The sequence below is a fragment of the Camelus dromedarius genome, chromosome 24 (assembly GCF_036321535.1).
Source record: "Camelus dromedarius isolate mCamDro1 chromosome 24, mCamDro1.pat, whole genome shotgun sequence".
Lineage (NCBI taxonomy): Eukaryota > Metazoa > Chordata > Mammalia > Artiodactyla > Camelidae > Camelus > Camelus dromedarius.
Genome location: NC_087459.1, coordinates 8,593,040 through 8,605,319, shown reverse-complemented (window position 1 = coordinate 8,605,319; position 12,280 = coordinate 8,593,040). Strand labels below are relative to the sequence as shown.

At 62.1% G+C, this 12,280-nt stretch overlaps 1 protein-coding gene across 2 annotated transcripts in view; it reads left to right on the top strand.

The window, feature by feature from the left end:
* PKD1 (polycystin 1, transient receptor potential channel interacting) overlaps positions 1–12,280 on the top strand; it is a 43,555-nt gene that overhangs the window by 18,777 nt on the left and 12,498 nt on the right. For both annotated transcript variants that reach the window (XM_031447586.2, XM_064478329.1), the window contains exons 11-23: positions 456–1,211; positions 2,135–2,266; positions 2,475–2,650; positions 2,932–3,065; positions 3,706–7,325; positions 7,538–7,687; positions 8,770–8,913; positions 9,005–9,284; positions 9,357–9,570; positions 9,654–9,825; positions 10,175–10,327; positions 11,046–11,190; positions 11,513–12,133. In XM_031447586.2, coding sequence (XP_031303446.2) covers positions 456–1,211; positions 2,135–2,266; positions 2,475–2,650; positions 2,932–3,065; positions 3,706–7,325; positions 7,538–7,687; positions 8,770–8,913; positions 9,005–9,284; positions 9,357–9,570; positions 9,654–9,825; positions 10,175–10,327; positions 11,046–11,190; positions 11,513–12,133 — 6,697 coding nt within the window. The remainder of the gene's footprint in view (positions 1–455; positions 1,212–2,134; positions 2,267–2,474; positions 2,651–2,931; positions 3,066–3,705; positions 7,326–7,537; positions 7,688–8,769; positions 8,914–9,004; positions 9,285–9,356; positions 9,571–9,653; positions 9,826–10,174; positions 10,328–11,045; positions 11,191–11,512; positions 12,134–12,280) is intronic.

Below are 12,280 nucleotides of genomic sequence, written 5' to 3'. Positions count from 1 at the left end.
TGCAAATTCTTCCGCACAGCCCACCAGGTCCCTTGTCCCCCTCCCATGTGGCAGTGGCTGCCTTCATCTCCTGACATAGGACGCTCCTGCCCCTTGGGCCTTTGCACTTGCCTTTTAATGAGGACTCTCCCCCTTTCTGGGTGTGGTTTGCTCCTTCCCATCACTGAAGTCTTGGCCACAAGTGTCCCTGTCCAGAGAAGCCCCAACTCTGCTTACATACTTTGCCATGTGTGTTCCATCTGTCCCTGCCTTGAGTGTCAAGGGGGTCCCTGCAAAGCCTGGTGGCGTATGAATGACTGACGAGTGTTAAGACCCCTGTAGGGGGGTGACTCTGGATTACCCCCAGGGGGATCTTGCTTGCCTACTGGAACCCCAGGCCAGTGTTCCCCTATAGGCCCCTATCAGTGGTGGCCCACTGTGAGGACCTGACATGGCCCCACCTCCCTCTCCTGTAGGTCACCTTCCATGGCCAAGACAGCCCCCTGCTCCCTGGTGACCTCATCAGCTTGCAGCATGATGCTGGACCAGGCACCTTCCTGCACTGCCCCCCGGCACTCGGCCACCCTGGCCCCGAGGTCCCATACTTCTTCACCAACGTCTCAGCCTGGCTGGCCCACCTGCCTGCCCAGCTAGAGGTGGCCCCGACTGGCCCTGCTTGTGCCCTGCGGCTGCTTGCTGCCACAGAGCAGCTCACCCCTCTGCTAGGCCTGAGCCCCAACCCGGGGCTGCAGCAGCCCGGGCACTATGAGGTCAGGGCCACAGTGGGCAACCACGTGTCCAGGCAGAACCTGTCCTGCAGCTTTGATGTGCTTTCCCCAGTGGCTGGGCTTCGGGTCATCTACCCGACCCCCGACGACAGCCGCATCTTCGTGCCCACCAATGGCTCGCTCATGGTGCTCCAGGTGGACTCTGGTGCCAATGCCACGGCTACAGTACGCTGGCCAGGGGGCAATGTCAGCGCACCCTTTGAGGCCACTTGCCCTACCACGGTGGCTGCCCTGGTGCCTGGCTGTACCCACGAGGCCAACGCCACCCTATTCTCGGTGCTGGAGTTGCCCAGGCTCAGTGAGGGTGAACATGAGGTGGACATTGTGGTGGAGAACGGTGCTGGCCGAGCCGACCTCAGCCTGCAGGTGAAGGCTGAGGAGCCCATCCGTGGCCTCCGCGCCATGCCCAGCCCTGAGGCCCGCGTGCTGCAGGGTGTCTTGGTGGTGAGTGGCTGGGGGGTCGACCCAACCCCTACTGAGACAAGTTGCTTTTGCAGAGGGCAGCCCCTCCCCAGTGAAGAAAGCGCTTGGTCGCCAGGGACAGTGGGCTCCGTGTCAGTTTCTGGGAAAGTCCTGTCAGGTGGCTTCTCAGGCTGTTCATTAATTTGTATGTTACTGGAAAGTCACCTCTAAAACAGTTGCTCTGAAAATGCTTCCTTCTGCTCTCACATTTTCTGAACAAATCATTGAGCTTCTCATCCAGCTCTGACCTCACCGATCCTGGGTATGTTTTCAGAGACCCTGCTATATCCCCATGTGGCCGGTGAGCACTTTTTGAGGGGAGGGTCTGATGCCATCTGGCCACTGTTGGTGCCACTTTGGGTGCCCACCTGCACAAGGCAGCCACCAGTTATGCAGCCTTTGCACAGGGGCCATTGTACAATTTGTGTCCCGTGGCTTCCTGTGGTCACACCTGTTCTATCAGGTGATGCAGGTAAACATCAAGAATCATGGGGCCCATTGAGATGAACATGCCTTCCCAGATGACACTGTGCTGTCCAGCTAAGGGGCCCAAGCAGGAGCCTAGGGGAGAGGTACAGAGACTGAGATGGGTGGGCTTTTTGTCACTGGCACTAGGACTGCTTGACAGATGGGGAAACTGGTACAGAGAGGTCAAGGTATAACCAAGACCAAGCTCAGCCCCATTCCGTGTGGCCCCTCTGGCCAGGAGGGGCCCTGGGGCTCCTTGCCCACCCACTGTCTGCCCTCCCCCTCTCCCTGCTGTAGGATGTCTTGAGGTCCTGTCCTGGAAGCCCCACAAAGAGCTGTGTCCAGGCAGGTGGACATGGGCTGAGGGCAGAGTTGATCCTCCAAAGTTCCTGGGCTGGGGCCAGGGTCAAGACCAGCTGACACTGCCCTTCCCACAGAGGTACAGCCCCGTGGTGGAGGCTGGCTCAGACGTGGTCTTCCGCTGGACCATTGATGACAAGCAGTCCCTGACCTTTCACAACGTGGTCTTCAATGTCATCTACCAGAGCGCCGCCATCTTCAAGCTCTCGGTGGGCGGGGGCACAGGTGCAGGGCAGGGGCGCAGGGGGCAAGGGCACAGGGGCAGGGCGGGCTAGGGTGTCCACTGCTCACCTGTGCCTTCTGTTCTGCTTTGCTCTCGAGGACCCTGTGGTGGCAATGGGTGAGTGCAGGGTGGGGTGCTGTCCATGCTGCCTTGTGGGATGCTGGCGGCCTGCTCACCACCACCTGTTTCCACAGCTGACAGCCTCTAACCATGTGAGCAATGTCACTGTGAACTACAACGTCACTGTGGAGCGGATGCACAGGATGCGGGGCCTGCGGGTATCTGTGCTGCCACTTGTGCTGCCCCCCAATGGCACGCTGGCACTGGCGGCCCACGTGCTGGTGGACTCGGCTGTGGAGGTGGCCTTCCTGTGAGTGTGTTGGGCCCGGTGGGGAGCAGGGGCTGACTGAGCCTGGGTGAGGCTGGCACCAGGTTCTCCCCCAGCCTCCACCTCCTCATCTGTCAGGAGGCGTTAGGTGCCTCAGACCTTGGGAAGGGGCCAGGGGATGCTGGGTGGTGCCCTGAAAGGAAGTGTAAGGGAAGTGACAGCAGCCGTGGCCAAGCCACTGGGCACCTCCCACTCCCATGGGAGTGGCCAGCCCCTCCCACCCATCCCCCAGCCTGCTCACCATCTGCTCTCTGCCCTGGCAGGTGGACCTTCGGGGATGGGGAGCAGGTGATCGGCCAGTTCAAGCCTCCATACAACGAGTCCTTCCAGGTCCCAGACCCTACAGTGGCCCAGGTGCTGGTGGAGCACAATACAACACACACCTACACCGTCCCAGGTGAGGGGCAGGCCTACCCTGCCAGCGTCTAGCTTGGGCAAGCTCTGCCCTGGGGTCAGCCTTTCCCTGGGGGACAGCCCCTCTGTCCTGCCTCCCCCCAGTCCAGCCTGGGCTGATGGTCAGGGCCCTTACTAGGGTGAAGAGTGGGTATCCAGGGGTGGATAGGGCCTCTGAGACCCATGATTCAAGTCTGCTGGCCAGAAACTGGACCTTCCTGTCTCCTCCCCTGAGCCTTTTTGTGAGAGAAGGGGAGGTTCTTTGTAGTCATTTTTAGAACTCTAGAAGCCACACACACACAGATGCGGAGTAAACTGGTGCCCCCATAATCTCAGCCCTGTGCCTGTGCTTGTCCTGTTACCCCAAGTGCGTTCGCACCTGGAGGTGGTCGCTCTTCATCTTGTTCTGCCTCAGCCCTGCGTCTTGCCCTGAGCTGATGGCACCCTGTGTGCACCTGTTGCGAGGACCACCTGGGCAGCGTCCAAGAGCATTCTCTGTTCACATTTTGGCTGGGGCCCTGCTCTGCCCACTCAGGAGGCCCCTGCCCACAACACGGGGTTAGGTGGGGATTCTGCTGAGTAGGTGGTGGTGGCGGCGGTGACGGTGGCTCCGGCCCCATCCCCACTCTGGGCCTGTCCCCCAGGTGAATACAACCTGACCCTGCTTGTGTCTAATGCCTTCGAGAACCTGACGCAGAAGGTGCTTGTGAGTGTGCGTGCCACCCTGCCTGCCTTGGCCGTGGCCATGGGTAGTCATGTCCTGGTGGCTGGCCAGCCTGTTACCTTCTTCCCACACCCACTGCCCTCCCCCGAGGGCGTCCTGTATACATGGGACTTCGGGGACGGTTCCCCAGCTGTGACACAGCCCCAGCCAGAGGTCAACCACACGTATGCCTCGAGAGGCATGTACCACATTCGCCTGGAGGTCAACAACACTGTCAGCAGCACAGTGGCAGGTGTCAGTGTCCGCGTCTTTGAGGAGCTCCATGGCTTGACTGTGAACCTGAGCCCAGCTGTGGAGCAGGGTGCACCTGTTGTGGTCAATGCGACCCTGGATTCGGGCGACAACGTCACATGGACTTTCGACATGGGGGATGGCACAGTGCTCACGGGCCCCGAGGCCGTGGTGGAGCACGTGTACCTGCGGGCTCAGAACTGCACGGTGACCGTGGGCGCGTCCAGCCCCGCCGGCCGCCTGGCCCAGAGCCTGCCTGTGCAGGTCTTTGTCCTGGAGGTGCTGTGGATCGACCCTGCATTCTGCATCCCCACCCAGCCCCACGCCCAGCTCATGGCCCATGTCACTGGGGACCCTGCTCACTTCGTCTTTGACTGGACCTTTGGGGACGGCTCATCCAACACGACCGTCCAGGGGGACCCGACAGTGACTCACAACTTCACGCGCAGTGGCACATTCCCCCTGGCGCTGGTCCTATCAAGCCACGTGAACAAGGCGCATTACTTCAGCAGTGTCTGTGTGGAGCCCGAGGTGGGCAACGTCACCCTGTGGCCCGAGAGGCAGTTCGTGCAGCTCGGGGATGAGGCTGGGCTGGTGGCCCGTGCCTGGCCCCCATTCCCCTACCGGTACACCTGGGACTTCGGCACTAAGGATGCTGCCACCCGTGTCGGGGGCCCTGAGGCCACATTTATGTACCGGGACTCGGGTTCCTACCTGGTGACAGTCACTGTGTCTAATAACATCTCGGCCGCCAATGACTCGGCGCTCGTGGAGGTGCAGGAGCCCGTGGAGCTCGCAGGCATCAGGGTCAACGGCTCCCATGTGCTGGAGCTGCAGCAGCCCTACCTGTTCTCCGCTGAGGGCCGCGGACACCCCGCCACCTACCTTTGGGAGCTGGGGGACGGCGGGCAGCTCGAGGGCCCCACAGTCACCCACGCCTACAACTGCACGGGCTACTTCACTGTCAGGGTGGCCGGTTGGAATGAGGTGAGCCGGGGGGAGGCCTGGCTGAATGTCACGGTACAGCAGCGCGTGCGGGGGCTCAGTGTCAATGCCAGCCGCACAGTGGTGCCCCTGAACAGCAGCGTGAGCTTCAGCACTGTGCTGGAGGCAGGCAGCAACGTGCACTACTCCTGGGTCCTCTGTGACCGCTGTACACCCATCCCCGGGGGCCCCACCATCTCCTACACCTTTCGCTCCATTGGCACCTTCAACATCATTGTCACGGCTGAGAACGAGGTGGGCACTGCCCAGGACAGCATCTTCATCTATGTCCTGCAGCACATCGAGGGGCTGCAGGTGGTGGGTGGCGGCAATAGCTGCTGCTTCCCCACCAACCGCACGCTGCAGCTGCAGGCTGCGGTCCGGGATGGCACCAACATCTCCTACAGCTGGACTGCCCAGGCGGATGGTGGCCCAACCCTCACTGGCAGCGGCAAAGCCTTCTCACTCACTGTGCTTGAGGCTGGCACCTACCACATCCAGCTGCGGGCCACCAATATGCTGGGCAGTGCCTTGGCCAACCGCACTGTGGACTTTGTGGAACCTGTTGGGTGGCTGGCTGCGGCTGCCTCCCCAAACCCAGCTGCTGTCAACACAAGTGTCGCCCTCCGTGCTGAGCTGGCTGGTGGCAGTGGTGTCACTTACACCTGGTCTCTGGGGGAAGGGCTGAGCTGGGAGACCCCAGAGCCATCCACCACCCTTGCCTTTCCCAGCCCCGGTCTGCACCTGGTCACAGTCATGGCCAAGAACCAGCTGGGCTCAGCCAATGCCACCATTGAAGTGGCCGTGCAGGTTCCTGTGAGTGGCCTTAGCATCAGGGCCGGTGAACTGGACTGCAGCTTTGTGGTAACCGGCTCCACCGTGCCCTTCTCAGGGCAGCTGGCCTTGGGCACCGATGTGAACTGGTGCTGGGCCATGCCGGGTGGCGACAGGCATGGCCAGCACGTCACCATGATCTTCCCTGACGCTGGCACCTTCTCCATTCAGCTCAATGCCTCCAACACGGTCAGTTGGATCATAGCCACACACAACCTCACGGTGGAGGAGCCAGTCACGGGCCTGGTGCTGTGGGCCAGCAGTAAGGTGGTAGAGCCTGGGCAGCTGATCCACTTTCAGATCCTGCTGGCCACCGGCTCGGCTGTCAGCTTCCACCTGCAGGTGGGCGTGGCTGGCCTCGAGACACTTCCTGGGCCCCACTTCTCCCGAAGTTTCCCCCACGTCGGGGAATACACAGTGAGTGTCCAGGCCAAGAACCACGTGAGCCGGGCGCAGGCGCAGGTGCGCATCTCGGTGCTAGAGGCCGTGGCTGGGCTCCAGGTGCCCGACTGCTGTGAGCTGGCCATCGCCACGGGCGCTGAGAGGAACTTCACGGCCCGGGTGCAGCGGGGGACCCGCGTTGCCTATGCGTGGTACTTCTCCTTACAGAAGGTCCAAGGGGACTCACTGGTCATCCTGTCGGGCCGTGATGTCACCTACACCCCAGTGGCTGCAGGGCTGCTGGAGATTCACGTGCGAGCTTTCAACGAGCTGGGCGGCGTAAACCGCACACTCATGGTTGAGATCCAGGATGTCATCCAGCATGTGGTGCTGCGCAGCAGCCGCTGCTTCACCAACCGCTCGGCCCGCTTCGAGGCTGCCACCAGCCCCAGCCCCCGGCGCGTGGCCTACCGCTGGGATTTCGGCGACGGGACCCTGGTTGAGGACACAGAGGTACCTTGGGCTGCCCACTCCTACCTGCAGCCTGGGGACTACCAAGTAGAGGTGAATGCCTCCAACCTGGTGAGCTTCTTCGTGGCACAGGCCACAGTCACTGTCCACGTGTTGGCCTGCAGGGAGCCCGAGGTGGACGTGGCCCTGCCCCCGCAGGTGCTAATGCGACGTTCCCAGCGCAACTACCTGGAAGCCCATGTCGACCTGCGTAACTGTGTCACCTACCAGACTGAGTACCGCTGGGAGGTGTACCGTGCCACTAGCTGCCAGCGATCTGGGCGCATGACCCATGTGACTCTGCCTGGTGTGGACGTGAGCCGGCCTCAGCTGGTGGTACCACGGCTGGCACTTCCCGTGGGCCACTACTGTTTCGTGTTTATGGTGTCATTTGGGGACACACCCCTTGCACGGAGCATCCAGGCCAACGTGACCGTGGCCCCTGAGCGCCTGGTGCCCATTGTTGAGGGTGGCTCCTACCGAGTGTGGTCAGACACTCAAGACCTGGTGCTGAATGGCAGTAAGTCCTATGACCCCAACCTGGAGGATGGTGACCAGACGCCGCTCAGCTTCCACTGGGCCTGCGTGGCCTCGACACAGGTCAGTCACCTGGTGGGCCAAGGCTGGCTGCCCTCCTGGTCCGCCTTCAGTCATTTGTGTGAATGAGCTTGGCAGTCTCTTGGGTCTGCTTGACGTCTTAGTGGTCGGCTTGATCCCAGCAAGGGGGAGGGTCTTCCCAGCTTTCCCCTGGGCCAGGCTCCACTGGGAGGCTGGGCTAGAGTCTCACCCCCCACCCCCATTATGGGCTGCAGAGTGAAACTGGTGGGTGTGTACTGAACTTCGGGCCCCGTGGGAGCAGCGTGGTCACCATCCCGCGGGAGCGCCTGCAGGCTGGCGTGGAATACACCTTCAACCTGACTGTGTGGAAAGCCGGCCGGAAGGAGGAGGCCACCAACCAGACGGTGGGTGCTGCCCCAGCCAAGCCCTTGGCAGAGCCTCAGGCCTTCAGGGGTAGGGGCGCTGCCCCAGAGTTCTGAGTGCACAGGGCCCCTGCCTACATATGGCAATGAGTACCCATTTTTAAGGTTTTCTATGTTTTAGTGCTTCCAGGTGTTACTCACTTTAAATTATTACTACTTTTGACACAAAGTCTACTTAACAAGATGCTTCTCTGGCATTGCTTCTGAAAGGACCACAGCTGCACTCGAGCCAAGAAGCACAGTACAGGTTCTAGTGGTTTGTGAGAAATACCCTGTCCGCACAACACTGAAGGCTGACAGTGAGGAGACAAGTCCCCTCCCCAGAGCACGGTGTCCTTTCTCTGAACCCTGTGTGGGTGTACACTCTCACTCCCTCCCCTGACTGGCCTGGCAGTTCAGGACCTCGTGCACTTGACCCCATGGCACCACTCCTGCTGCTGTGATGGGAGCGGGTGTGCCAGGCCCTGCTGGTGCTCGGAATGGGGTGTCTGTCCCAAGCACCAGGCGTCTCCCAGCTGGCTTACCCAGGGAGGGTCCTGCTCAGAGGAGCCGTCGGGGGCTGCCTGACATGAGCCCTACCCCAGTGCAGAGCAGCAGTAACCTCGGACAGAGCTGTGTAGAGCACAGTGTCCGTGTTCCCAGAGCCATGGTCATTCATCTATCCAGGCATAGGTGAGCACCTGTTGGGTGCCTCCTGTGTACCAGGCCCAAGCTGGGCCCTGGATGCTGCAGAAAATGAGCCCTTTGTGGTCTCTGCTCCTTTAAATGACCCTCCCCCCAAGAATGGGAGACATAAAACCACACAAATATACTGGGTGAAGGTTGAGCGCATGGTCCTTGGGAACCTGGGCTGCGGGCTGGTTTAGGAGTTGGCCGGGCCTTCGAGGAGCTTTCGCAGTTGTGGAAGCAGCATATGTGGAGAGCAGAGACCCCACTCTTCCATGGGTCCCACTGCCTCCTCACTGCACTAGCAGACTCAATGGTCGGCCTCAGGAGCAGAATCCCTGTGTGGGGGTCCTGGCCGTGGTGGGCATGGCTTCCCTTTAATCCCACCTGATCCTCAGGTGCTGATCCGGAGTGGCCGGGTGCCCATTGTGTCCTTGGAGTGCGTGTCCTGCAAGGCGCAGGCCGTCTATGCTGTGAGCCGCAGCTCCTACGTGTACCTGGAGGGTCGCTGTGACAGCTGCAGCGGGGGCTCCACGCGAGGGGTGAGCGGGCGGGGCCCAGGTTGGGGGACCAAAGGTGGGGGGCCTGGGGAGGACCCACCCCTGAGCACCTGTGGTCCATGTGCCCCCTCAGCGCTGGGCGGCACGCACCTTTAGCAACGAGACGCTGGTGCTGGATGAAACGACCACATCCACGGGCAGCGCGGGCATGCGGCTAGTGGTGCGGCGCGGCGTGCTCCGGGATGGTGAGGGCTACACGTTCACGCTCACGGTGCTGGGCCACTCCGGCGAGGAGCAGGGCTGCGCCTCCATCAGCCTCTCCCCCAACCGCCCTCCACTGGGGGGCTCCTGCCGCCTCTTCCCCCTCGAGGCCGTGCATGCTCTCACCACCAAGGTGCACTTTGAGTGTGTAGGTGAGTATGGCTGCAGGGCGCCGGTGATATGGGGACACATGGAGACCCTGGTGACGCTCTGGGGGCCCACAGGTTGGCAGGACGCGGAAGACGCAGGTGCTCCCCTGGTGTATGCCCTGCTGCTGCGGCGTTGTCGCCAAGGCCACTGCGAAGAGTTCTGTGTCTACAAGGGCAGCCTCTCCACCTACGGGGCTGTGCTGCCGCCTGGCTTTGCGCCTCGCTTTGTGGTAGGCCTGGCTGTGGTTGTGCAGGACCAGCTGGGTGCAGCTGTGGTTGCACTCAACAAGTAAGCCTGGCCGGTGGGAGCAGGGCCTGGCTGGGGCTGGGAGAAGGGACTGCCACCTATTCACACATGGCCTCTGCCCATAGCTCTCTGGCCATCACTCTGCCAGAGCCCCCCAGAGACCCTGCCGACAGCCCCCGGGACCTCACACTCTGGCTGTACAGCCTCACAGAGAGCATGCTGCCTGGGCTGCTGAGACAGGCCGACCCCCAGCACGTCATCGAGTACTCACTGGCCCTCATCACCGTGCTCAACGAGGTCAGTGCGGGCTGAGGAGCCCCTCCTGGAGCCTGCCCTCAGTGTCAGGGGCCCAGACCAGCACTCCTGACCAGGTCCTTGGAAAGGACTTGTCTCTTGGCTCCTTGAAACTACTCCTGCTCTCAGCGGCACCGACTCTCAGGGCCCTCCCCAGCACTGGGCTCTCCCCGCCTCTCCTCTCCTGTGCCCCTAGCCCCTGCAGGGGGTCCTGGGAAAGCCCCCTTTTGCCCTCCAAACAAGGCTCGAGTTGCTGCTGGTGTGATGCAGCAGCTGAGAATGCCTGCCCTGTGGCTACCTGTGCTGCTGGTGGGGCTGCCTGTCTCCCGCTGACAGCTCCCTATGCCCACAGTACGAACATACTCTGGCCATGGTGGCAGAGCCGGACCTCAAGCAGCAGCTGCGTGCCCAGATACGCAAGAATATCACAGAGACACTGGTCTCCCTGCGGGTCAACACCGTGGATGACATTCAGCAGGTCGCAGCTGCGCTGGCCCAGTGCACGGTAGGACAGGCCCCAGGCCCCGTGGCAGCCCTGGGCCAACCCACCCTGTTGCTCCCAGAGCTCCTTTACAGCCGAGTCTCCTGGCCACGAGCTTGTCCTCAGCCCTCCCAGCTTGAGCCACGAGCCTGCAGGGATCCCGGGCACAAGGAGCAGCCTGGGTGTAGGGAAGGCTGATATGAAGGGGCCATTCTGTGCCTTCCCCCTCGGGCCTATCCAGCCCTGAGAGGCCACCCGCCACCCTCACCAGGGACTCAGGCACTGGGCTGGGCTTGGTCTTGATGGCGGGCACTGTGTCCAGGGTGGCAGGGGATTGCTGCCGAGGCCTCAGTGAAAGAGAAGGGAGTGGAGAACCTTCTGGGTGGGGGTTGCCCTGTCTGCCACATGGCTCCCGAGGCTGTGTGCATGTCCGGGGTTGGCCAGTGGGGCCACATTACCTCAGACTCTGCCCACATGTGGGGAAGAGCCACAGATGGCCTCCAAGCAGGGTAGAGCCACATTTGGTGCGGTTTCTCTAACTGCAACTTGAAGGGTGGTTTAGGGAGGCCCAGCGGAGGGGGAAGGCCACTGTTACAGAGGCTGCCCCAGAATCATGGTAAGTGTGGTGGAGCCGAGCTGGGTCGAGGGGCAGATGCAGGCAGAACTGCCCCTGAGTGGCCCCCTGCCCAGCCCTGGGCAGCTGGCTGGGGAGGGGCTGGACGTGGCGCTGGGCGCTCTGCAGGTGTCCAGCAGGGGGCTGCTGTGCCGCTCGTGCCTGAAGAAGACGTTGCATAAGCTGGAGGGCATGATGCGCATCCTTCAGGCGGAGACTGCCGCGGGCACCGGGACGCCCACTGCCATTGCCGACAGCATCCTCAACATCACAGGTGTGGACGAATAGTGCTCCCCAGATTCCCCGCTTCCCGTCTCCCCCTGCCTCTTTCCCTCAGACCTTCCCCCAACCTCTCCCAGACCTCTCCCTCCCTTCTCTTCCCCTCCCCGACCTCCCTCCCACCTCTCCCTGCAGATCTTTTCCTCCCAACCCCTCCTCCCACCTCTTCCCCACCCCTGATCTCTCCCACTGGACCTCTCCCCTCAGCCTTTCCCTCTTCTCTCCAACTGCCCCCCGACCTCTCCCCCTAACCCGATCTCTTCCCCCACCCCGATCTCTTCCCCCCATCTCTCCCCTCAATCTCTCCGCATCCACAGGCGACCTCATCCACCTGGCCAGCTCAGACATGCAGGGCCCGCAGCCATCAGAGCTGGGGGCTGAGCTGCCATCACTGATGGTGGCATCCAGGGCCTACCACCTCTCGTCAGCCCTCATGTGCATCCTCATGCGCTCCCGTGTGCTCAACGAGGAGCCCCTGACCCTGGCGGGTGAGGAGATTGTGGCGCAGGGCAAGCGCTCGGACCCGCTGAGCCTGCTGTGTCAGGGCAACGCCTCGGGCCCTGGCTGCCACTTTTCCATCCCCACGGCCTTCAGTGGGGCCCTGTCCAACCTCAGTGATGTGGTGCAGCTCATCTTCCTTGTCGACTCCAATCCCTTTCCCTTTGGCTACATCAGCAACTACACCGTCTCCACCAAGGTGGCGTCCATGGCCTTCCAGACACAGGCTGGTGCCCAGATCCCTATCAGGCAGCTAGCCTCAGAGCGTGCCATCACGGTAAAGGTGCCCAACAACTCAGACCAGGCTGCCCACGGCCACCGCCTCCCTGCCGGCTCTGCCGTCATCCAGCCCCAGGCCTCGGTCAGCGTTGTGGTCACCCCTGAGAACAGCAACCCGGAGGCCGGGCTGCACCTGCAGCTCACCTACACGGTGCTCAACGGTGGGTGTTGTGGGCGGGGCACTCAGTGGGCCACCTCCTCCCCCTACCCCTGGCCCTGCCTGTGTGGGGGTGGTGAGGGATGGCCTGGGTGAACAACATTTCTTCTGGGACTTGGGGAAAGTCAGTCTCCTGCTTAACAGGGTCCTG